This window comes from Equus caballus, chromosome 16, assembly GCF_041296265.1.
Source record: "Equus caballus isolate H_3958 breed thoroughbred chromosome 16, TB-T2T, whole genome shotgun sequence".
Taxonomy (NCBI): domain Eukaryota; kingdom Metazoa; phylum Chordata; class Mammalia; order Perissodactyla; family Equidae; genus Equus; species Equus caballus.
This window is the reverse complement of record NC_091699.1, coordinates 12,109,725-12,136,562: the sequence shown is the minus strand read 5'-3', so window position 1 is coordinate 12,136,562 and position 26,838 is coordinate 12,109,725. Positions and strand designations below refer to the sequence as shown.

Here is a 26,838-nt window from a genome sequence, read left to right as displayed (position 1 = left end):
ACTGGGTGTGACGTCCCCTCCCGCTAACTTCTGTGTCTTCAGCTCCATTTGTGGAGTCAGGCAGAGTGAGGGTGGAGGCGGCCTTCAGTACACTGCCAGGAACCTGGTGCGGTCTCAGGGATGCTGACTTCCCTCTGCCCGTCGGCGGTCTGCACTGCCATTTCGCGGCAGCCTGAGCAGATCTAGGAAGCGGATGAGGCCTGGTCTGTTGCTCTGGAGATGGCCGTCAGGCGGGAGGGAAGCCGGCAGCAGACCTGCCTCCCTCAGACTCTGGCCTCCGCACCGCTTCTGCTAGCCCAGCCTGCAGTAGAGGAGCTGCAACGTCCTGGGCGAGGTGCCTCCACGTCATCAGTAACCTCCAGGAAAGCCCTGCAGTGGATGGCGCCTCCGTGCAAACGACTTGAAAAGGGACACAGTGGTGAGTGTGGCAACACCTGTCCAGCCTCTGCTCTGCTCAAGGCCCTGGGTGCAGCCAGGCTCTGCCCGCCCTGCACGAGAGCCGGGGAGGCAGAGGTGGCACAGCACTGAAGGAGCCCAGCACCCTCCACCCTTTGGGCTCCCAAGTCAGGCCGTGATCCAATGGACTGAAGTTGGCCTGTAAGTCCAGCCCAAAGGCATCAGGGCAGCCTCCTCCCTGCCAGTCCCAGCTCCTGAAAACCCTAAGCCATTGGAAGAGCTGACCCCCAAGTGTAGGGAGGGGAGATGAGCAGAGCCTGGCCACATAATGCAGGAATTGCGATGGGGCCCGAGTACTTTGCTGTCAAAGGAAGATACGCCAGCCTAGTGGACACCGATGCACCGGGAGGAAGGGCAGCATCGCTGTGAAGTGCTGTGGGCCTGCTCTAGGGCCAACCTCCAGCAGAGGCTGCCAGACACAGAATACATTAAAGGAAAGTGAAGCAAACCACTTGGTGCCTGGGGCCTCCTCACTTTCCTCACCTACAAAATGAGGATGGAGGGAGGGGGAGCTTTTCTCATCCACGAGGATAGGGGCCAAGAGGTAAGTTACTCTTCTGGTGAATTCTGAGTAACCAGTTCCAGTACAGGCGATATTTGGGAAAATGTGGCACACTGTAGACAAGAGAAGACTAAGGAAAAGGGCTAAGAAGATGGGAACCAGGCGTGAGGCAAGATGAAAGGAGGTGGGGGCACCGGGCTAGAAGTGACAGCTAAAAACCGACTTGAACACTGTCGCTCAACATAGCTTTGAAGGTTCCGCCCAGAGGGGCAGACTCCAGAGGGAAATGGTGAGCTCCTATTTGCATGGTGGGTCAGAGCCTAGGATCTGGAGCCAGACTCTCTGGGCTCAAAGCCCCAATCCGGTGACCCTGGGGACTCTAGCCCACGGCCTAACCTTTGTGGGCCTCAGCTCCCCATCTACAACATGAAGCTCTTGTTGGCCTGGCCTCTGTTGTCCTGTGCTCCCCGGGGCAGGGTGTCCTCCCTCCCCCGGGACTCCCCCAGCTGCACCACATGCACAACTGCAGGGCGACAGAAGCAGGGGCTGCGCCTCCAGCCCCACTGACTGCCGTCCCACAGATGTGAGCAGACACCGCTGACGGACCACATACTCCTCCACAGCGCCCTGCTGGCTCAGAACCGCTCTGCGAGGGCTGCGCTGTCAGTGGCTGGGACGAGGCCTGTGTGCAGGTCTCTTGGTACAGTGGCAGCTTGTCTGCTACCAGTGGCCCAAAGTGGAAGAGAGGTCCTGGCAGGCAGGAGCTGGCCTCAGCGCATTTCCGTACCCCCAGAACACACCTCCTCCAGAAATTACCAGGGGTGGCTGGTGAGAGGGGACTCGGCAAAAGTCTACTGCACGAAACCCCATGTAATTAAGTCTGGTGAGAGAGAGGGACGATGGCCCTGCCTGCAGGAGGCACTGCGGCCCACATCCTGGAGAGCTTCAGAAAGACGAGAGACTGTCATCTGTCCTGGGTGTCAGAAGGCAGGGGCCTGTGGGAAATGCCCTTTCCGAACCCTGTCCATCTCTGCGAGACGCGTGCATGTGCCCAATGGCGGGGCTCTTCTCCGAGTTACAGACTCTTCCAGTCAAAGGAGAGAGACCTCAGAGATCAGACACCAGCACATCCAACAAGGAAAGACCTGCAGAGAATAGTTGGAGGGTTTTCATTTTGAAATCAGTCACTGTGACGTCAAACCAAAGACAATGCATGTGGGATTTGCTCAGCACGCCTTGCTCCTTAGGAACAATGCTGAACTCTGGCCAGCACCGTTACAACAACAGCTCTAAGTGGGGATTTTCACTGTTTGCATGAACAATTTACTTGTTTATTAGCCTTCAGTTATTGGAGGGCGATTTCCCAAAGAGCAGAACCTGGCTGCACACGGAAGTCCAGGCCCTTGCTGACATGTCAGGCAAGTCCCCAACATCCCCAGCCTTTGAGGGGGGGACTTGGCTGCCAGTGCACATAATTATGTCATTACATGTGTGTGTCTCTCTCAAGACTCGGCTCCCATGATGAAGCTTGGGAACTGCCCAAGTTCTGAAGCAATTATTCTAATTCAAACTGGAGAAGTGGCACCAAGGAAAGAGGGGCAGCTGGCTGTGACATGGAGTCCTGAGCGGCTCTGTCTACCACGAGGAGGACTCAGATGAGAGGAAAGGCTAGGAAGGTGTGAGTCCTGACTTTGCCTCGTCCAGCTCTGTGACCTTGGGCAAGCAACTTCTCTGAACCTGTGTCTTCCTCTGAAAAAGGCTCTTGCTAAGATTAAGGGTGTTGGTGTTGGCAAGAACACCTAAGACTTAGTAGCAAGATGACTGTCCAGAGGAAAGAATCTCGATTAGAATGTCAAACTGTGGGAGAAGCCGAAGTGGAGAACGGAAGCACCATTTGGGGCAGGGGATCTTCCAACACACCCAGAAAACACAAGCTATAGAGAATTATCTAATCTGCTGAAGAAAAGCACGGACACTAACACACACTCAGTGCAGACCACATGCTGGGGCTGCACTCAGCCTCTGGTTCTCTCCCTGTCACCCACCGCCCCCGGGACCCGCCCGCCCCCTCCCCCCCCCCCCCCCCCCAACGAAAGTTCTCTCTGAGGACAGGAGCCGGGGAAGGGATCCACAGGGAAGAACTCAGAAGCTGCCTGGAGCATATATGAGGCCCCGGAAATGGGGTGTTAACTCTTCCAGGACACTTGAAAGCCACCAGGACTGACAACCTCCTCAAGTCCCTAGTACGATGATGATGTTTTGGTATCATTCATCCTTGTTTGGCATAAGAAACATTTTGCCAAGATAAAGCCTTTTCCTCCCCACCAGCGCAGGCCCACGACGGGACCCTGGGCAGGCCAAGTCATTCTCTGGGTCCCAGTGTTCTCTCCTATGCATCAATCTCCAAGGCTGTTGTGAGGGAGAGAGGAGATTTCTGATGTGAAAGAGTGCTGTGAGCAATGATCAACCTCACCATAATCCCCTGGTGTAAACCCAAGAAAGGAAATTAGCCTTCAACTCATTTCATTTTGCCAAGGGGATTCCAGAGGCCCAGGGCGAGAAGGCCTAGGGCGAGTCAGGATCTGGGCCTCAGAGAGGGCACCTGCCAGGGAGGAATGTGCCCACCTCTGCCCAGGATCAGCTCTCAGGCTAGCCAGGGCAGTTTTCCTCAGAACTAGGCCTGCCCACTACTGAGCAGGTGTCTTGTCCATCAGCGACAAGCCCTGCCCTCCCACGACCCTTGACCCCACCAAGCCTCTCTCCTCACTTCTGTTCTCCATCACCAGGCACCGATGGAGGTAAAGCTCCTGCTGGGGGCTGATAAGGAGGTACCAAGGCACCACTCCCAAAGCAGCTACACTCTCATAGAGAATAAGGAGACTAACGTTACACACCAGGCCCCACACCTGGCCCTTCGCACATGTGGTCTCGTCAACTCCCTGTCACAGCTCCTCTAAAGAAACAGGTTCTGGGGGGGGGGGTTTGGGGAGAGGAACTTGCCCACAGGCAAGCTGAGCCAGTGCCTGCTCAGTACCTCGGGCTCCAGAGCCAGCTCCCCACCACGCCAAGCTGCCTTGACTCTGTGTCTACATATGAACAAGAGAGCAATCTTCAAAGAGAGCCTAAACGGCACTTCAGCAGCCAAGTGAGACTCTCAGCTATCAGATGCTGACATTTGGAAGGGAGGAGAGAGGCCGAGGGTTTGGGCCGGGGCCACAACACTAGGGCAGCCACCCGATCTTCTCTCTAAGGAGAGGGTCTGCTTGGCCTCGGCTTCAGCAGGAAACCTCTGTTTTCTTGAGTGGCCTGGAAGCTGAACCGGGGAGTGAGGGGCGGCAGAGCTGGACCACACTGCTGCTTCTTCCAGGGCTGGGATGCTGAAGTTGGCCATCTGAGCCCACCAAGCCTGTCGGACAGCTCCTGCTCAGGAGGGAAGGTGAGCAGCCCATGCTCGCCAGAGGCAGTTGCTAGCTGGCCCGCATCCCCAGCCAACACAATCCATGGCGCCCTGGGCACATTTAACAAGCCATCAGCAGTGGAGCGGGGCGAGCCAGGAGCCTGGAAGCAGTGCCGCTTCAGACTTCAAAGGCGGCCAGCGTTGCTGGTGGCGTCTGCATGTTTACACTTGATTGGGCCGATGCCCCAGGCTCCTGTGGCCCAGCCCAAGGCCTTCCCCGTCCAGCGCCAGCAGGTGCCAGACCTAGATGGTCAGCACGCCTGGACTGACCCCACCATGGGAAAGAAAGGGGTGCCAGCTTCTTGCCACCACCCCAGCTGGAAACCCAGGCAACTGCGCCACGAGGAAAGTCCAAGTAAACAGAAATGATGACAGCCACGGTTAAACAAGGGTCTACTCTGTGCCAGGCAGGGCACTCAGCACTTCATATGTATTCATCTCTCCTCCTTATGCCACCCTATGAAATGGGGGATGGCCCCCATTTTTCCAGCAAGGAAACTGGGGAAGAAACTCCCCCAAATCCCTGTAACTGCAGGGGGTCCACCCAGCAGGCCCTGAGGTCCTGGCAGGCTGGCTGGAGCCCTGTGCACCCTGGGCTTCCCAAGGCCTCAGCCTGAAAATGCTGCCATGCTTGCCCGCTCCTCTGGGTCAGGTGGGTATCAATCAGGGTGGCGGCTGCTCAGCCCTGTCTGCCTGCATCCCTGGCCTGCCACGCCTTGGGACTCGACTTCACAATTAGTAGTGAGCCAGCCACGGTACACTAAGGTGTGAGTATTGTCTTTATCCTGGCAGTGAGGTGGGCCTAAAGAGGTTTTTGAGTGAGAGTTGGCAGGACACCTTTGTTTTCTAGAAAATGATTTGAGTGGAGCCATGTACAATGCCAGGGCAGGGAGGGAGGCGGATGAGGAAGCGAGAGGACCCCTTGGGATGTGGCAAGAGTTGGAGATATGAAACGGAGCACAGCAGGCGGTGCAGGACATTTACTGTCCTGGGCACTGAGCTCTCATCTGCTCCACCTCTTTGCATGAGATCATTACAACTGAGGAAAGAGAGCTCCACAGAGTAAGTGACTTTAGTGGCAGCCAGACCACTCAACTCAATGGAGGGTGCCCAGGGCTCAGGATGAGACTAGGAATGCAGAAGTCTACATGATGGGGGATGAGGCTGAGGACCTTGGGTGGACATCCTCTCCGTAGGCTGCTCCGGCTGGCCCTGCTCAGAGGATTTCTCCAGCACAAGTTGAACGGAGCCCCAGCCTCCTCCAGCCCCTAACCTGTACCATTTCCCTGCTAGAGGATAAAGGGGCTGGCTTCAGTGGTTGGCCCCACCTGCCTCTTGGAGCTCCCTTCCCTTGCGCTCCAGCTCTCGGTTGCCTGGGGCTGAGAGCCCGTTCCCAAACGCAGAAATAGTGCCTGCACCTGGGACGCCCCTCCTCCGCTTCCCCTTTTCTGCCCCACCCCCAGCCTCTGACCAGTGACAAGGCACGGCTCAAAGGTCACCAGCTCTTTGTGCTTTTCCCTGCCCAGACACCTCCTCCCACCTCAGCAGAGCTCCTTGCTCCTCTCCTGGTCCCTGCAGCCCTCTGAGTGTCCCTCTGACGTAGGCATGGGTCTGTCCTCCACTAGGAAGATCTGTTTTCTGTGAGGCTCTGCCCTCAGCTCAGTAAGAGAGGGGCGACTGGTCTGAATCGGAAAGTAACTAAGATGGAGGGACCTCCAGGGATGTGGCCCAGTGGTTTCCAGCCTCAATTCTGACACACCCTTTCACCCCTCATCATTTTTGTACTATTTTTGTATACAATGTACTATTGTATCATTTTGTACTAAAGATCTTTGCATGCTTGTACTATTATTTACCTAATGCTTTTCTTTTCTTTTTTTTTTTTCAATTTTTAATTTTTTCCTTTTTCTCCCAAAGCCCCCTGGTACCTAGTTGTGTATTTTTAGTTGTGGGTCCTTCTAATTGTACTATGTGGGATGCCGCCTCAGCACAGCTTGATGAGCGGTGCCATGTCTACGCCCAGGATTCGAATTGCTGAAACCCTGGGCTGCCAAAGCGGAGCACGCAAACTTAACCACTCGGCCATGGGGCCAGCCCCCTAATACTTTTCTTTAAGTACATATGCTTGAAAGGGAAACTTCACATGGTACCCTAAAGAGAAAACAAGAGTCACCTGCCGTAAACAACAGACGCTAATGGTAAAAGTAAATACAATGAAAAAACGAATCAAATCCCAGTTACATAGTGTTTCTATTGAATGGATTTGAATTTTGGCCCTATTTTCTAGTTATTCAAAATGCAGATTAGCAGGTAACAGGAGTGTCAAAGGCACCTTGAAAAAAGCACCTCAACATCATAAAAGCCATATATGACAAACCCACAGCCAACATCATACTCAATGGGGAAAAACTAAAAGCTTTTCAGTTTTTCAGGAACAGTTTCCTGTTCCTCTGAGACCAGGAACCAGACAAGGATGCCCACTCTCCCTACTCTTATTCAATAGTATTGGAAGTCCTAGCCAGAGCAATTGAGTAAGAATAAGAAATAAAAGGCAGCCAAATTGGAAAGGAAGAAGTAAAACTGTTACCTTTTGTGGACGACACGATTCCATATATAGAAAACCCTAAAGAATCCACCAAAAAACTATTAGCCAGGGTGGCCCAGTGGTATACTGGTTAAGTTTGCACGCTCCACTTCGGCCGCCTGCGGTGTGCAGGTTTGGATCCCGGGTGTGGACCTCGCACTGCTTGTCAGGCCACGCTGTGGTAGTGTCTCACATAAAGTAAGGAGGATTGGCACAGATGTTAGCTCAGGGCTAATCTTCCTCAAGCAAAAAGGGGAAGATTGGCAACAGATTTTAGCTCAGGGCCAATCTCCTCACAAAAAATAAAAGAGAAACTATTAGAGATAACTAACGAACACAGTAAAGTTGCAGGGTACAAAATCAACATACAAAAATCAGTTTCACTTCTATACACTAATAATGAAGTAGCAGAAAGAGAAATCAAGAATACAATCTCATTTACAATTTCAACAAAAAGAATAAAATACCTAGGAACAAATTTAACCAAGGAGGTGAAAGACTTATTATACACCGAAAAGCATAAGACATTATTGAAAGAAACTGAAGAAGACATAAAGAAATGGAAAGGTATTCTGTGCTCATGGGTCAGAAGAATAAACACAGTTAAAGTGTTCATATTACCTAGAGCAATCTACAGATTCAATGCACTTCTAATAACATTCTTCACAGAAATAGAGCAAAGAATCTTAAAATTTATGTGGAACAACAAAATACCCAGAACAGCCAAAGCAATCCTGAGAAAAAAGAACAACGTTGGAGGTATCACACTCCCTGAATTCAAAATGTACTACAAAGCTATAGTAATCAAAACAGCATGGTACTGGCAGAAAAATAGGCACACAGATCCACGGAACAGAAAGCCCAGAAATAAAACCACACATCTACGGACAGCTAATCTTCGACAAAGGAGCCAAGAACATACAATGGAGAAAGGAGAGCCTCTTCAGTAAATGCCGTTGGGAAAACTGGACAGCCATGTGTAAAAGAGGAAAGCAGACGATCTTCTTACACCATACACAAAAATTAACTCAAAATGGATTAAAGACTTAAATGTAAGACCTGACACCATAAAAATCCTAGAAGAAAACACAGGTAGTATGCTCTTTGACATCGGTCTTAGCATTATCTTTTTGAATACCATGTCTACTCAGGCAAGGGAAACAAAAGAAAACATAAACAATTGGGACGACATCAGATTAAAAAGCTTCTTCACAGCAAAGGAAACCATCAACAGAACGAAAAGACAAGCCACCAACTGGGAGAAAATATCTGCAAATCATGTATCTGACAAGATGTTAATTTCAAAAATATACACAGAACACATACAACTCTACAACAAAAAAATGAACAACTGGATCAAAAAATGGACAGAGGATATGAACAGACATTTTCCCAAAGAAGATATACAGGTGGCCAACAGGCACATGAAAAGATGTTCAACATCACTAATTATTAGAGAAATGCAAATCAAAACTACAATGAAGATACCACCTCACATGCATCAGAATGGCTATAATTAACAAGATAAGAGATAACAAGTGTTGGAGAAGATATGTAGAAAAGGGAACCCTTATACACTGTTGGTGGGAATGCAAACTGGTGTGGCAACTATGGAAAATGGTATGGAGATTTCTCAACAAATTAAAAATAGACATACCACATGATCTAGCCACCTTACTTCTCGGTGTTTATTCAAAGAACACGAAATCACTAATTCGAAAAGATACACGCACCCCTCTGTTCACTGCAGCATTATTCACAATAGCCAAGACTTGGAAGCAACCCAAGTGCCCATCAAGGGATGAATGGATAAAGAAGATGTGGTATATATACACACACACTAGAATACTACTCAGTCATCAAAAAAAGACGAAACTGTGCCGTCTGCAACAACACGGACGGACTTCCGGGCATTAAGCTAAGCGAAACATGCCAGACAGAGAAAGACAAATACCAGATGATTTCACTCATATGTGGAAGATAAACACACACACACACACACATAGATAAGGATAACAGATTGGTGGTTACCAGAGGGGAAGGGCGTTGGGAGAGAGTGAAAGGGGTAAAGAGGCACATGTGTACAGTGATGGATAAAAACTAGGCTATTGGTGGTGAATTCAATGCAGTCCATACAGAACCTGAAATATAATAATGTATACCTGAAATTTATATAATATTATAAGCCAATCTGACCTCAATAAAATAAATTTTTTCAGAAAGTCACCTTTAAAGTAATCTAAGGTTTTCTCTGTGATGTAATCAAAAGACCACAAGAAAACTGAAAAAGAGAGAAAAGTTATTACTAAGGGATTCAACATTATACAACAGTATGAGAAACAGCCTTAACCAAATGAACAGCAATTTACTGCTTGCTATTTCCAAGCAGAAAACACATGAAAGAATGAATGAACACACACTACATATATATCTATATCCATATATGTATATAAATTCTTCATTTCTACTTTCAATGGCTCATGATTTCTACTTTTAAAAATCTCTCAGGGGGCCCGCCCCATGCCCGAGTGGTTAAGTTCGCGCACTCTGCTGCAGCAGTCCAGGGTTTCGCTAGTTCGGATCCTGGGCGCGGACATGGCACCGCTCATCAGGCCATGTTGAGGCGGCATCCTACATGCCACAACTAGAAGGACCCACAACTAAAATAAAATATACAACTATGTATTGGGGGTCTTTGGGGAGAAGAAGGAAAATAAAAATCTAAAAAAAAAAAAAAACTCTCAGGGTTTTCTCTGTGGCCACAGGTACAACTGCAATCTAAGTCCCGCGAGGAGAGGGCTCTGTCTTTCTTATTCACTATTATATCCCCAGCCTGAAAATGGCACAGAGTAGCTGTTATAGAAGTATTTTTTGAATGACTACTGCTGAATGTTCTGTTTTGATATGTTTGGTGTGTACAAGTTTATAACCGGGACTTTCATCACAATACTCCCAGCTCACAGAAAAACAATGGTCAGAAAAATGAGAAAATTTAAAACAGTGTATCTCATCACAGCAGAATTTCTTCACAAAAATAAAAAAAGAGAATGAGGCTGCAACCAAAGTGAGATTCCGAGTGGCTCATTTATTAGCTAAGCGAGGAAAGCCACTCACCAATGGTATGTGAATTAAATCATGTTTGATTGAAGCGGCTGAAAAAAAGTATCCAGAGAAAACAAGCTTGTTTAAGATGACTAGATTTGGGGCAAGACCAGTTCCTTGGATGTGGCCCACAGGCCACAGTGGCTCTAGGTGACACCAATGAGTGAAGCCACATCTGCGAGGGTGCCTGACCTTCCTCCAGTGGGAATGAGTGACGCAGAGCACAGGAAGTAAGAGGAGAGCTGGGGAGGGGTGCAGCTGGCTTCTTCTATGTGCCACACACCATCCTCAACATTTTGTATTTTCCTCACTCTGTTATTTTCTTTCTAGAAGTTACTACAACCTGAAAGTACCTAATTTACTGTTCCTTGTCAGTCTCCCCTGTGAGGACAAGAATTTTTGTCCGTCTCGTTGCATCCCCAGTGCCTGGCACACACACAAGCTCAGCAAATATCTGAACACATGAATAATAACACCTTTCAGGCAACAGACTGGGAAGGCCTATATACCCAAAGCCCTCCCAGGGGGGAAGAGTCCATTCAACACATATTTTCAGAGGGCTGGGCCTTCCTTCTCTCTGACTTGAGCACATCTTGGAGGCCCAAGCTGAGCCCCCAGAAAGCTGACTGTGCTTGCAGAGCAGACACAATGACCTTGCCCAGCATCACAGAGTGACAGCTGGAGCTGGTTCCCCACTGTGGTGAATTTTCTGCCCAGATTAGATTGTTTTAAGACACTCTGGCCTCCTGGAAACTTCTTTGAATAGAGTCATGCCCAGGAAGTTGAGTGGTAGCTGCAACGTGTCCAGGAATTTTTGGAGGCAGCCAAGCACGACTGGGGAAAGGTCAGCACAGGGCACTCCTTGCCCTGGACAACCACACCTATGGGTCAGCCTGACTCTTAGCCACCTCCCCAAACATACCACTTTCACCAGCCCTGGGTGGCACCCAACAGGACTGGGGTGGAGGGGGAGAGGGAGAGGAAAATGAAGTCCTGGGGAAAAGAGCGGAATATCATTCCGGCCCCAAGCTCCAGAACCTATTATTCTGACTCTAATAGCTTGAACATTAATAATAATAAACAGAGCAAGCACAGAGTAGGGGCCAAGCACTGATCTCCAAACCTTACATGTCCCCCTCATCTCGCCTTCACCCACTCCATGATGCGGCACTGCCACAATCCCCAGGCACAGGGAAGTCTCACGGCCCACCCCCGTGTCCACACTAGGAGGCGGTGAGGCTGGGACCTGGGCGTTTTACCAGTCTGCCACATGACCCAGACCAGGGCCAACCTAGCAAGCTGACAATCTCTGGGCACTCTGAGTCCTGCTCACAGCAAACAGGGCTGCCCTTGGGAGCCAGCCCAAACTTGTACTCACAAGTGCACTAGGAAATCCTCCTGCTGCACCTGAGCTGGAGTTGACTCTCATATACGAAGCCATATGCTACAGTGGCTCTTCCAGAACATCCCTATGAAGTCAACATTATTTGCCCCTCAGATGAATGAGGATGTTGAGGTACAATGTTGCCCAAGGCACACAGTTATCACATGGCACAGCCAGGGCTTGAGCCCAATCCGTGTGGTCCCCAAGTTCAATGCTTACCAACCAGGAAGGAAAGTCTCCCACCAAGGAGACTCCAGCTTCTCAGGAGCACACGCAGTCTCTCAACTCACTGGGCAAGAATCTGCCCGACACGGTGCAAAGACAAGGGTTCAGAGGCCAGTCAGTCCTAGGGTCAAATCCTGACTCTGCCATCTCGTGGCCTGGGTTCAGAGTGGGAAGGAAACTAGCTTTCACTGTGTAACTTTTGTCTTGTTTGAATTATTTTTTACCCTATGCATACATTACTTCTCCGAAATATTTACACATAATTTTAGGAGGAAGCAAGTGATCTATTTAATTTTTTTTTTTTTAAAGTACATAGGAAAAGTAACAACCTCCTCCTCAGGTTTTTGTAAGGACTCAAAATAATATATGCAGTTAGAAACAGCATACAGTCGGAGCTGAACAGAGTAGGGAAGGGGTAGACGGAGGCAGGAGGCAGGCTCCTTCCTGCCCCTGAGCCCAGAAGGGAACCTCAGTACAGGGCCCCCAGCCGACAGCCTGCACCCAGCATTCAGCTAGAGCCTTAGGGGACTGGGGGGCCTGGGCAGCCACGCCCTTTCCTTCCTTGTAGGAGTCTCCCTCACAGGACCCTCCACACACACCCGCAGCACCCACCCCTCGCCCCTGAAGCAGGCCCTGCTTGCAGGGAGTTGCATCTGCTTGGGGTGTCAACATGGGATTTGTTGACTGGAAGCCTGGGCTTTTATGCCTCCACTTCCAGCCTCCCTGGACTGAACAGGAGAAGGCTGGTAGCCCCGGGGATGCCCCAAAGTGGAGGCAGGGCCTGGGTCAGCATGTCTCCTGGCCCCCTCCCCACTGCTTAGTAGGCATGAGTGATTTTGGCAGTATGTTTACTTGCTCCTCACAAACGCAGACTCCCCGTTCTTGAAGGAGATGACTGCTGCACCCTCACCAGGCCTGCATGGGGCAATGAGATCCAGGAACACAGCAAGTAAGACATTACTCCGTGACACAGATTTCACTGTCGAATAATTATGCTCCATGATACTGCTAACAAATCAAGCTAGACAAGCAAGCAACACGCACTTTATCACCTTCATCTTCAATCAGCATCTCAGGGCTGGCCTAAGGCTGATGGAGCCCCTGAACAGGCCCGTACACTTTGAACAGGTCTGCACTCGATGCCTCCCAGTGACCCTGGGAGCTTAGGTATATACCACTGGTCTGCAAATGAGGGAACCAGCATTCACAGAGGGACAGTCCCCTCTGTGAACAGCAGAGGTGGGATGCAGACCCAGCCCAGGGGCCACACGTGGCAGAAATGCAGGGTGTCCCAGCTTGGCCCAGCTGAGCTGGCTATGCCTCGAAGTGGGAGGCCTGAGTTCATGGAGCTAAGGATCCTGAGTTCCGGACCTGTGAGTGAGTAAGGGAGGGGCTTCTTCTCCTTTCCCCACAGGAGGGGGAGTCTGGGAGAGGAAGGGGCCAGGGCCTGGGCACTAAGGAAGAATCCTAAGACAAGGAGGAGGAAAAATGAGGCATCTACAATGACAGAGCATTCCAGAGAAGAAAACCTGGGGATCTGGGAGACGTGAGCAAGACAGGGAGGGGGCACCAGCCCACTGTCATTGTGGTTAAGTTCATGCACTCTGCTTCGGCAGCCTGGGGTTTGCAGCTTTGGATCCCGGGTGCGGACCTACACACCATTTATCAAGCCATGCTGTGGCAGGCGTCCCACATATAAAATAGAGGAAGATGGGCACAGATGCTGGCTCAGGGCCAATATTCCCCCCCACCACCAAAAAAAAAAGACGGGGAGGAGGGTGGGTAATGGAAACCTGACACCATGTAAAGCCCAAGGCCCTGGAGACCTGCTCCTGAGTGCCACTCACTCGCTCACTGGCTCACCCGCTCAGGTTCAGACATCACGCTGGAGCCTGTGCTGACTCAGGCAGGGCTGGACTGGGAGGGGTAACCCTCATTCTGCTGAGTGAAGAACAGGACCAGAGGGCCTGCCAAAGCTTCAGGGCAGACCCTGCTAAAAACCTGAGTCCCTGGGGTCTCAGCACTGCAGCGTTCAGAGTCAGCTGAAGCCCAGTCAAGTCCCAGGACCACGCACAGCTATCTCTGACTCACAGGGGCTACACCCAGGGAGCCAGTCACTGGGACAGTAAGGTCAGGATGTTTGTCCGCCCATTCATTTGGGGCCCAGCAGGCATGGATTCCCACTTAGGGCTATAGCGACACATGATGGGGGTGTCGGGGAAGGATGGGGGGCGGGCCTACCCAATGGGAGAAGGTGATTCCAGGACTTCAGGATCCTGGTAGGCTCCCAGGCCACCACATCTGTCCACCCTAATGACAGGCCTGTAAACTAGACTGGCTCACCCACATTCTCAAGACCCATGTGCCGTGCCAACAAACTTCAGGCATCCCAGAAAGCCAGCAGCCTGGACCCTGCCCCAGTGCCATCTTCCTGTACCTTCCCACCTCTTGCTTTCTGGCATCCCCTGCTATCATCAGTCCCCACTCCCCAACCCTGCAGGCTGGGGACAGACTTGGCCTGGTCTGGCCTACACTGACCAGCCCTGCTCCCTCCCTCTATATGACTGGCTTGGGGCAGACACAACAGCCACCCTACCTGGATGGAGGCTCAGTCCCCAGTGAGGGCATGAGAGCCAGAGCCTTGCCATCAGGGTGGCAGAGCAGGGCCCAGCCTCCCATCCAAAGCTCAGGGAGGTCACTGACGTGGCTGGCCCCTGGTGCAGGTGCAATGCTACTGTGTGAAATGGGCTTGTGGGAGGCTGGCCTGCCCTGCACTACACAGGCTGCCTCCACCACCTAAGCACGTGCAGGGCAGGGGCAGCAGGGCCAGCATGGGTGTAGTGGGGCTCCCATGCCTAGTTTAGGCCCTGGCTCTCTGACTGATGGGCTGAGAGAACTTAGGCCACTCAACCACTCTGGGCCTCAGTTCCCTTGTCTAAAAACTAAGAAGTTGGGACCAGAATGTCTCTGAGGTCCTCCTGGTTCTCATCACAGATGCCAAGCTGTGTCCACCCCGGTCCCTGAGCCTGACAAGAGAGGGTGACGAGCAGGGGCTCTTACCCGCTCCACAAGGCCGTGCTTCTGCTTCAGCTTGTATACTCTCAGCTGCGGGAGGGAGCTCTCGGCATAGTTCCTGTCCTCCAGCCCATGGAGCAGCACACCGTGGAAGGCCAGCCGGCACGTGTTCGCGTGAATGTCCGCATCTAGCCTGGAGCCGATCACCAGGCACAGCCGAGGGCAAGTGACAGGCTTTTCAAACTCCACCAGGGCCCACTGCTGCCGGGGGCAGCGGCCTTCTATGGCCTGGCCCGCCTTCTTGTCGGCCTCACCACTGTCTGTCACTGCCGGCGCCAAATCCTTGCATAGGTACTGCTCCTGGAAGAGGTACTCTCGAGAGAAGTCAAAGGAGTCCAGCACAGGCTCATGGTCAAAGCTGTCGGGCGTGGGGCTGAAGAACATCAACCGGCCCATGACTGTCTCGTGGCCCACCGTGATGTGGAACTTGGCCTTGGTCTGCAGGGACCCCCGGAAATACGGGATCTTCTCCACGGAGATGAGAGCAGCGTGGACAGTGTGCAGGGACTCAGGGGCACACACCAGGCCACGCTCCAGCAGCTTGGGGTCAAACTGAGTGACACAGATGCCCAGCCGGTCTCCCTGCATGGCTGATGTGACAGGCATGTGGAACATCTGCATGGACTTGACCTTCTTCACCACCTGGTCGGGAGCAAGAGAGAAAGCTTCTGAAATCAATGTGACCTGAGCCTGGGGGGAGGGGCTCCAGCTGGAGAAAGCCCTGTCCCAGGGCCGCCAACACTCACCCGGCACCTGGTGTGCCAGCCGAGGGGAGCCGTGGGGCTGGTCAGACTCACCCTAGACAGAGTAGGCTCCATGAGGCCCAGGTCCAAGACCATAGTCCAGGATGCGGGCAGTGGTCACAGCAACCAAATCCTACACTACCTTAGTTTCTTCCATCTTTCTAGTCCCTGCTCCACCCCAAGCTCCATTCTGGCACTTTCCTGCCTCAAGCCCTCTGTACAGGCCTGCCACCCCATGCAGAATGGCCTCCCAGTTCCTCAACCTACCAAACTATGTCTACCTGTGCTTGAAAGCCCACGCCAAACACCACTGCTCTGGAAAGTCGGCCCAGGATTTGTCCCTTTCCCCTGGGGCCACCTCAGCCCCTCTGAGTCACACACAGCCTGCGGTGCCAACACTGCCCATCCTGCACCCGCCTGCCTGAGAGCTTCTCCAGGCCAGGCTGCTCTTCATTCGTCAGCACATAGTCCCAGGGCCTACTATGTGCCAGGCACTGCTCTAGGGGTAGGAAGAGAGTGAGGCCCGTTTTCAAAGAGCTTAATATCCAGAAACAACAAGAAGAAAATTACAAATAACATTAATATTAACTAAATTTATATTAATATAAATAAGATCGATGTATAACATTTTATGTGTGTAAATATATATAACTATTATAATTACATAAAACATCTTTTATATAGAACATGCTGCAGAGAAGGCCTGAGGTGAGGGCAGGATTTGGCTTTTTTGGATGGGTGGTCAGGGAACTCCTCTGCAGAGGTGATGTCTGAGCTAAGACCTGATCACAAGAAGTTGTAAGAAGGTCCAGAAAAAGATGGTTCTAAGTGGGGGAAGTGGGACGTGCAAAGGCCCCGAGACTGGAAGAGGTCTGACAAGTGTGAGAAAGAAACAAAGAGGCAGTCGGGCTGCAGCAGGGGGGTGAGGGCAGGCCAGAAGTCACTGAGGAGTTTAGACAAAGGAGTACCCGATCTTATCTGTTTCTAGACTATCACACTGACTACTGCACCAGGAGGACTTCTGCACCGACAATTTGTAAATCAGGAACAGAAACAGAAAGGTTGAAAGAAACATTCACGAAATGAACGAATGTTCCACTAAGATCCACTGCAGCAGAGATGAGGCGAAATCACAATCAGAGGTTTCTGCTCAGCAAAGCAGAGAAATGCGTAACATATTTCTCAAAATCTGCCCTGGCAAATTGTTAAACTAAAGACAATTTTGACCATTAGATTGGAAGCAGCCACACCTACAAAGCCGGCTGTGCGGAACACTCATTTTCTCCCTGGTACTGATGCCAGGGGTAGGAGCCCGGGTCCTTTCTTGCAGAGCCACAACACCCAAGTGTTTGTTTACAGATCATTAACTACCTAACCAAGAGGTCAGGGGGCAGGGAAAGTGAGAACTACAGTGTCAAAAGCCACAGCCAAGATCAATCAAAGAGAAACATAAAACACCTCTGTCAGGGCAATGGGAAACTAAGATTTTCAGGAATGCATCTCAGAGTAACTGGAGAAGATTATCTTACATTAAGTGTCTGCCAGCGAGGTAGGACCCAAATCAACTCTTCCCCTAAGGCCTCAGCCGCCTGGTGAGCTGTCCTCTGGCACTCACGTCATCTCCCTCCGCCAGGGCAGCTTTCTGAAACACAGCTCATGATGCAATTCTTTGGCACCAACCTCCTCTTGGGTCCCTCTCGTCTACATCATGACTGTCAAACCTTTTGGGCATAGCTGCTGTGAGCAGGCAGATTCTCGAGACAACTGAAATTATATGGGGAATCAGTCGCCCAACCCCCACAGCAAAAGCTGCCCAGGGCGGGTGGGGGTGGCCGCGCCTCCTGGCACCCCCTCTGCTGCCCCACCAGGGACTCCTGATGGCCTGGCTCCCTCACGCGGCCCACCTCAACAGCTCTTCGCGCCCCACGTTGTCCCACCCCTTAAGCGGCAGCCAGAGGAAGCCTGAAGAACCCCTGCACACACCGTGGTTCCCTATGTCTCCGAGCTCTGCCCATCAGGCTCCTGGCTCTCAGGGCACCACCAGGAAGGGCTTCCCTGCCCACTCAGAACACAGCTGGTTCCTGTCCTCAGGTGACTCTGAACCTTGTTGTACTGGCATCGCTGGTTACAGCTCCAGCAGTCCCTGCCTCCATGTGCGTACTGATTTAAATTACAATATAATAGACTTCCACGGCCCCACCATCCACCCCGAGAACCAAAACATTACCAGTAACTTCCATCTGGCGAGGGCTCCTCCCCGGCCCAGTCCTCCCGCCTGCCCCCAGCTGGAGGTAAGCTCTCGCTTGAGTTTGGCGTGTAGCATTCCCCTTCTTTTATACATATATGTCCACGGCTGTGGGGAGGCTCACTGCAGATGTAGTAATATGCCTAACCCACACTTTGCTTTGGCTGAGCTGCTGAGCTCCTGAGCTGGGCGTGGCCTGTGCTGCCCGAACCTGCAGTTCACTTGCCGCGGAGGCCGCACAACAGCCAGTGCGCACAGACCCCCATCCAGGCTCCTCATCCACGTGCACCTGGGCCACTTCCAGTTTCTTGCTAGAAAATGGTGCCACAATTTCCTTCTCACCCAAGAATCCTGCCTGCTGCACAGTGCAAGGAGGGGCTCTGGGGGACACAGAGCCTAACGAAAAGTGCTGGCCACAGGGTGAGAGCTCCCCTCAGCCAGATAAATAAAGTACAATGCACACTTTCACAACAGGCCAGACCCCCAATGACGCAAGTCTGCTCCAACGTTTGGCATTGTCAGATTTCTTAGTTTCTGCCTATCAAATCCATAAATCCTGAAGACAGGGACCACGTTCTGCCTACGGCTTGCACCCTCAGTGGCTAGCACACAGCTGCTGACAAAGCCAGCTCACGGCAGACCCAGGTAAACAGCAGCCCATCTGAAGAGAGGAATGTGCCTGACTCTGGAAGAGAAAGGCCCCTCATGAAAGCACACCTGGCAAAGCACCCAGCTGGCATTCCAGACTCGCCCGGGCCTGAGCGAGACCTTCTGTGAGGGAGGGCGGCCAGGGCCTAGTGCCACCCTGACAGCCCCCACCCCCAACCACCAAGCCCAAGGCCAAGCAGGCTTTATTCAAAGCATGTTCTCTTTTCAACAGGGCTCATGTGCTGAGGACCGAAATAATAAAGAATGCCTTGAGAGGGCACCGTGAAGAAGAGAAAGACAAATAACTGTGCAAATCAAGATTTTAAGGGCCCAGACAGGGGAAACACATACAGAGGGGGACAGGGCGGCAAGGCACTGCTGTGGGCTCTCAGGGGCACGCAGACAGCACCGCCACAGACTCACCAGCAAGCCCCAAGGGGCACTAAGAATACAAGATCCCGTCCAGGACACCAAAAATATGGAAAAGCAGATCGTTTTACCAACCTAAGAGTGGGAAAAACAGGCTTTCCTTTCATTTTCTAGTCAACTTTGACTTTATCCATCTATTCCACAGCTCACTCACCAAATATTTACTAATATCCATGTCAAGTGGTTGAGATATCGTATATGCATTCACTCAACACATCTTCATTAAGTTTCTCTGACGTACCAGGCCCAGGCCCTGGAACCATCCAGGGGCGAGAACACACACAGTTTTGGTCCTACGGAGTCTACTGCTCAGTGTGGGGGACAGACATTAATTAAATCATCAACTAATAAGTGCAGAATTACAAAATCACAGAGGGGTGCTATGGGAAAGAATACCCCAGGGATCTAATTCTTCCTGAGTGGTCAGGGAGGGCTTTCCTGAGGAGGTGATAGGCTGAGACCAGAGGGAGGAAAAGGAGCCACCCACAGAGGCTGCAGGCAGCGGGAAGAGGAGAGCAGGCCTGAGGCCCTGATGTGGGAAAGAAGTGGCCTGTCAGAGGGACTAAAAGGTAATGGGATGGCAAGGGGAGGGAGCTGGCCAGGAGGAGTGGTGTCAGGTTGGAGACGCGGGCCAGTCACCTTCACTATGAGAAGGACAATGGAAGCCACTGGTGGTAGTGGTGGCCCGGTTGAGCAGAGGAAGAACACCTTCTAACACACTTTTTTTTGGGGGGGGTGCAGAGGATTGACCCTGAGCTGACATCTGTTGCCAACCTTTCTCTTTGTGCTTGAGGAAGATTGTCCCTGAGCTAACCTGTGTGCCAATCTTCCTCTATTTTGTATGTGGGATGCTGCCACAGCGTGGCTTAACAAGCGGTATGCAGGTCTGTGCCCCGGATCCAAACGTGCAAACCCCAGGCCACTGAAGCAGAGTGCCCAAACTTACCCACTATGCCGCCACGCCAGCCCTAACATACACTTTTAAAAGATCATTCAGCTACATGGTGTGGAGAACAGATGGGGGTGGGTGGAGAAATAAGAAAGGAAAGGAGGAAACTAGCTAGCAAGGAAGATGCTCAGAGAGCCCTTTCTGCAGTGGAATGATGGGATGGGAGTGAGGGCGAGACTGGCACAGACAGACTGGTACAGGTCTCCAGCGTGAGGAGCGGCCTCATGCTAAGATGAGGAGGAGCAGCCGAGGGTTCTGAGAACAGGAGATGTCCACGAGACAGCAGGAGGAAAGGTAGCCAGCAGTGCACGAGCACTGACATCGGAGCTCCGGGCCAGGTGGAGGCTGGAGGAGGCGGTGGGGAGTTGGGAGAAGGCTGGCATACCTCCCCCCCGGCCTTGGCATCTGGACATCTGGTGGGCATCTCCAGCTTACTACTTCTAAGATCTATCTCCTTCAGTTCTGTCCTTCTCAGAAATGGCAACTCCACGTTTCCAGAGGCTCATGTTTCCATGGTGAAACACTGTAGGTTCCATCTCGACTCCACCTGTTCTCTCATGCCCACACCTAGTCATAAGGAGATCTAGTGGGCTTTACCTTCAAAGTAGGTCCAGCACCCAAGCCCCTCCCACTGCATCCACTGCCCACCCCAGTCCCAGCTCTGTGTGGCTTTGATTAACGCCCATCCCCTGCAGTCTGTTCTCCACAGAGCAGCTTCAATGTAAGATAGGACACTCGTTTTCACCTCCAAACTCTCCACTGGCTTCCCATCTCACTCTGGAAAAGCTAATGTCCTTCCTGTGACCACAGGCCCTATAACTGGCCCCTGTGACCATTAGCCCCTGTTACTTCTCTGACTTTATTTGCTATGATCCCCCTCATCCCTGTTCACATCACTTCAGTCACATGAACCTTCTTGCTCCTTGCTCCTTAAACATGCCAAGCATGATCCTACCTCAGGGCCTTTGCACTTGCCAGTGCCTCTGACTGGGCTGCTCCTCCCCTAGATATCCATATTTTGCTTTTCCTCGTTTCTTTCATGTCTCTGTGCAAATATTTCTTTATCAGAGTCCATCCTGACCCCCTAGTAAGAGACATGACCACCACACCCCCATCCCTCTCTATCGTCTTTTCCTTGTTTTATTTTTCTTCATAGCACTCACCACCACCTAACACGTTATATATTTCTTTACTGACTATCTCTCCCACACTGGAATTAACTTCCACAAGGATGAGGGCTTTGTTTTGACTTTCGCTTTTTCCATTTCTACCTCCAGCGCCCAGCATAGTGCCTGACACAGGAGACCTCGACACATATCTGTGGAATAAATGAATGGAGCCACAGATGGGTGCCACACTGTCCCTGCCCTCAGAGATTGCCTGTCCAGGTCTGGGACCTACACATGCACGAAGGCCCGTGGAGGCACATGCCGCACTGTGCGCAGCCGGCTGGGCAGTCAAGGCTCCACACAAGCCCCGGGAAGGAGCCCTCCGAGCCCGGGGGCAGCAGGCTGAGGCTCGCCAAGGCCCTGGGTGCCCCTGGCGGGCACAGACAGAGTGACAGCAGAGAAGGTGGTGGCAGGGCGTAGACGGTGCTGCTGCTGACACCATCTGAGTGGGACAGGAGGGACTGCTGCTCAGGACCGCCAGGCAGGCCCTGTCCCTGAGCTCGGCTCCCCAAAGAATGGCTGGCTGCAGAGTCCCTTCCTTCTGTGTTTCCATCTCTCTGGCTGCAAACATTCTGGGGACCCAGGGAGGGAGGGAGGAAGGAATACATCAAGCAAGCATACAATTTCTAACACTCAAGTTGGCGCTTGCTAAGCAGTTTGGCCCTTTCTGATTAACAAAGAAGCTTTACCATCATCTGGGTCAGTTATTCTTCATAAAAACCCTACGAGGCAGGTCAATATTTTTACATTCAATTTTATGGATGAAGAAACAGAGGTTTTTGATGTCTCCAAGGTCACAAAGCAAACAGGATGAGACTTGGGACAATAAACGCGGGGACTGCAAGGCAGGCCTGACATTGCACGACATCGTTTCCTGATCCGCTGAGCAGAAACTGTGCCACGGGCTGGCAGGAGCCAGGCTGCTCGGGTCAAAGAACCCGAGGCTGTGGGGTCTGGATGACTGACAATGGGGATGCCCACACCGTGTGAGCCCAGAAAGATGATGGCTCCTGGGAAGGAGCAGAGAGAAGACTCTCACCAGGCACTGTGTGAGGAGACACTCTCAGGTGTGGAAGGAAGACGAGAAAAGTCAGGCCTGCCTTGAGACTCGGGTGTGCTGGAGGCAGAGGCAGACTAACCCTTCTCTCCTCCCGCCCCAGGCCGCTGCGGTGGCCCTGGCCAAGGTCAGCAACAGCCTCCTACTGGCTGGGCCCAGTGGACAGTTTCAGACCTGACTTCTCAGGTGTGTTGCTCCCTCCCTTGGTGTCTCTCTTTGGGTAGCATAGTTCTCCTATCACAGGACAGACACTCAGTAAATAAATGTTTGCTGACTGAGCAGATGAGAGAGGAAACCAACACCCCCTCAGTCTGCTCCTGGGCCTGGCGCACTCAGATGCTTCTCTGGTCTTCTGAGTCTCTGCAATGCAGCTCTCCAGCATTCTGAGCACTCTGCAGGACGCTATGCCCAGAATGACCTGGGCTCTCTCTGAGGCTACTGAAAACCTCCGATGGAAGCGATTCCACGTGGGACTCAGTGTTCGTCTCTGCTCCTCACAGCATCCAGCTAACGTCCACACAGACTTCCTTATTTACCATGTGACCGATACAGAAGGGAAAGAAGAGACACTCAATGTCTGTTAGACACCTACCATGTGAGAAAGCTTACAGACCTGGGTCCATATCATTCTCATAACTAGCTCTTAGGTGGCTAACGATGATCTCATTTTATAGGCAAGGAGACTGGTTAAGACACTTATCCCCAGATCCAGATCTGCCCGTCATGAAAGCCCATATTCTTTCACTATATCAAGCCATAAAAACACATTTACTCCACCACGGAAACACAAGATGAAACACAGTTGCTACCGTGAACGTCACTCACATGCAGGGAGCTCTTGGTAGCACTCCTTCTGTTGGGCGAGAAATGGATGGCCCAGCACCATCACAACACACTGCAAAGGGACCGCAGTGTTGGGGTCCTCCTGGTGTTCTAGAGAATCAACAGATGCCTGAAAGAAGTGGGCAACAGCCTGTACTTAGTGGTCTTTCTGATGTGCAGAGATTTTTATAATAATAGTACTGGCTGTAATGAGATTGGACCTCTATCATCCATTTTTGTTCCATTAATGAGCCTGGAAGCTCCTGGCTGTGCCAAAGGCGAGGGTCGGGGCCTTGCAACTTCATCATTACTTAATAAAATGTAAATTGGAGAGGAAAAGAAACACACAAGGTTTGACACTAATAAGCTTACAGCAGGATCAGTTACTTCAATTCAAAGAGGTTCAGACCGGAGGGGGAAAAATGAAATAAGCTTTTAAAGATCAGTCTAGGTTTGGCTCCATCAGACCTAACCAATTTTGTTTAATAAGGTTTCAATTTGGCTGCTCTTATTTCTCCCTCTTCTTCAAGCTAGGCCGGGTACAGATAAGATCCCCCTGCCTAATGCATTAATTGCATCTCACACAAAAAGCCAAACTCGGGACTCTGCACAAAGAGAGAGCAGTGTGGGCCCCTGGGGGCTGCCAGCGTCTCCCCTGCTGTTTCAGACCCCAGCTCCCCTGGCGCCGCCTCTGGGGCTGTGAGAGAACATGAGATGGGCCTTGGGGACTCAATTCTCACCCACTGATTTTTCAGAGAAATGAAAACCATCCAGAAAGGTACAGGGACAAAAGAATACAATAACTACCTGTGTTCCCACCACCTAGACTAAGCATTAAGATTTGTCACTCGTACTTCATCTTGATGTTGAGTTGAAGTCCTAGTCCCCTCCTCGAGTCCCCTGTAGCAACCACCTCCAAGAATTCTTTATGTGTCCTTCTATTTTACAGATTTGTGTGTATTGGGACCCATGTATGTAATCCCTGAATAATATGCATATGTATTAGTTTATACAAATGGTACCATCTTCTTGATCAACTCTACCACTTGCCTCCTTTCTTCTGTGTTATGTTTTTGACATCTATTCATACTGGAAGATACAGATACAGATCTATCTATCTCTCTAGGTTATTCTTCTTGACTGCTACGTAATATTTCTTTATATAAAAACCCCACTTTTTGTTTATCTGTGCCCTTACTGATGGACACGTGGGTTGCTATGTTTTGCTACTATAAATGATGTGCAGTGACCATTCCCACAAGCATCAACTTGTACACAGGCACAGAGGTTTTCTAGCGTAGGTATCTGGGTGTAAAACTGTGGTGTGGGGGACACATTTTCAGTTTCACTAGGTCTGCCGACTGCTTTCTGAAGTGGCTGTGGCCGGCTTACACCCCCATGAGCAGTGCAAGGAAAGGCCTCTTCTCAGACCCTCACCAGCACTTGGCACTGCAGGCTGCTTAACTGTTGCCAGGCCGATAGATCAGGCATGGTGTCCCACTGCTGTCTTCATGTGCATTTCCTCGATTCTTGAGGACAGACTCTCAGGAGTCTCTGCTGCTTCCAGTTCACCCTGGAGACAAAGTGGTGAAAGCTCCTCACTTCCTGTGACCCTGTGAGGCCCAAGGGCTTCCTGGGCATGCTCCTGAGCTCACTCTCGGCTCTTGGAGGAAGGGGTGATACATGGGAGGAACAGGGAAGAGATGAGGTGGAGATCTGGACAGGCCCCCTCCCCACTGTCCTGGCTCTCCTCCTGGCTCACAGCCCTCTGGGGTGCCAATGCCAGGAAATGCGGTCCTGGCAGCACTTGAGACACTTCTCCCACCTGGCCTGTATCCGGGGGAACTGTGCTGGCTGACCAGAGGTGGGATCTGTTCTATGCAAAAATTCCACTGGGGCTGCAACAAAAGACCAATTGTGCCCTGGGGAGAGAGGGGAGGGAGCAGAGGAGCCCTTCCTCTCAGGGAGCCTTGCTTAGACATGAGAAATGCCCCCTGATGAAAAGGAAAGAGGGTCTTCAGAAGGCTGGAGACCCACAGACACCCAAAGACCCAATATGAGGATCAGAGGTGGGGTGGGGCTTTGCCTGTGTGTGTGTCTGTCTGCAACGGCCTCCGTCCCTGCCCCGAGCACCCAGTCCAGGCTCCCGTTCCCAGTGGTCAGTGTTGCCCAGGGCCCACGTGCATCTTCCCCACCTACATGCCATGCCCACTGTCCCTAAGCCCCTCTGCCCCAGCAGCTCAGGTCCCCTGCTCAGAGTCTTGGAGCACCCTACATTGCTCCTCCTGGCACTCACAGCACCTTCTCATAATTTCCACTATGTGTCTGAGTGTTCAGTTGTTTTCTGTGGGGCTCCTGCACCAGGCAGACAGCCGCCTATGAGCAGGCTGGCGTTTTTTTTGTTCGTTGCTGATCCCCCACACAGTGGCTGCTACATGGTGTGCACCTGGAGAGGACAGGAATAGATTTAGTTTCCTAGCATAAGGGCAGCAAAGGCCCCTGCCCCTCCACCACGACCTCACAAACAAACCCTGATGATTAACCTCCCAGTTGCTGCAACAATGGACAACTGTAAAAGTGACAAGGGGCCTGCCAGAAGCTTTATGCTCCTCCTCCCAGCCACCCTCCGCATCTGTCATCCCATAAAACTTTAAATTGAATTACACCAATGTTTGCTTCTCTTTTCCATACAACTTGGGCTTTAATTGTTTTTAAGACATCCCTGGGCCTTTTGGGGGGTAAGGAATCCTTGGGAGGCAAGCCAGAGGGAGCCAATTCTGCCTTTGGGGCTTGGCCCAAAAAAGTCCTCCGCGCAGCGAGCACGGCCCCACCTGTGTGCCCTGAGCCTGCGCAGAGAGCCCAGGCAGGCTGCATCTCAAGGGAGTGGTCCAGGGTGGACAGAAAGGTGCCCACAGACCCGAGGCCCCCCTTCCCTTCAGTCGGGCTTATCAAAGCCAGGTGGCCCCCTGTGTGAGTGCTCCCCACCTCCCCCGTGGCTCCTTGCTCCTGTGTGGGCACACTGGGCCCTTGGCTCTAATGTGTCCAAGCCTCAGTTTCTTCACCAGTAAAATGGGGCTAATACACAGGGATTCTGTGAAGATTTAGGAGGAGGCATGTGTGGTATCTAGCAGAGTGCCAAACCTCAGCCTCTGACTTCTTCCTCATCCTTCGAGCTCAAAGAGCCCATAAGCAGCAAATCCCGGAGTTCCCTGCTTCACACTCACAGTTCCTCCCTGTTCACTGGGCCTCATTTCTCGCTCAGACTTCCCCAACAGCCACCTCCTCTTTCCCACGTTTATGCCAGGCAACCGGCCTAGTGTAGAACCCGGACCACACAATGCCCTTGCTCAAGCCCGCCAGGGTTCCAGGTGTCCGGTGCTCACTCCCTGGCTGGCACTCAGCCCAGCCTTCCTCTCCAGCCTGGCCTCCTTCCAAGTCTAGGCAGGGCTCTCTAGAGCTTTTGGTGGGGCCCCTGACACACTCCAGGCCTCTGCTCCCACTTGTTTATCCACACTGAATGCCCTCCTGCTCACCTTTCACAGTGGCAATCTTCAATGCCCATTTTCAATGTCATCACCTGCATTCCTTCAGCTGGGTTTAACTCAATACACATTCTCATAGCATTTGCCATGAGGAAGGCCCTACGCTAGACACTGAGGACATTGGGGGAGCTGTAGCCCTCGCCCTCCGTAACTCCACAGTCACTGGGGGAAGCGGATGTATAAAGTGCTATTTAGAAGACAGTGTGTTGAGTGCCATGAGAGAGGGGCTCAGAGGCCAGCACAGAGGAGGTGACATCTAAATTGAGTTTCAAAGGATGATGCCATGCAAATGACATCAGGAGAGAGTGGATGCATGGAGAGGTATGGGGAAAGCACAGGGAGGTGCCAGGCAGGTCTGGGGCTCAGAACAAGACGAAGCTGATACTGGGGCAGGAGCCCCATCTTGTCCACCTGTACAACTTGTCCTGATGAGGCTGGGCCTACCAACA

The 26,838-nt window shown here is 51.8% G+C and overlaps 1 protein-coding gene across 2 annotated transcripts in view; it reads right to left on the bottom strand.

Moving 5' to 3' along the window:
* EEFSEC (eukaryotic elongation factor, selenocysteine-tRNA specific) overlaps positions 1–26,838 on the bottom strand; it is a 260,481-nt gene that overhangs the window by 56,573 nt on the left and 177,070 nt on the right. For both annotated transcript variants that reach the window (XM_023619866.2, XM_023619867.2), the window contains exon 5: positions 14,771–15,427. In XM_023619866.2, coding sequence (XP_023475634.1) covers positions 14,771–15,427 — 657 coding nt within the window. The remainder of the gene's footprint in view (positions 1–14,770; positions 15,428–26,838) is intronic.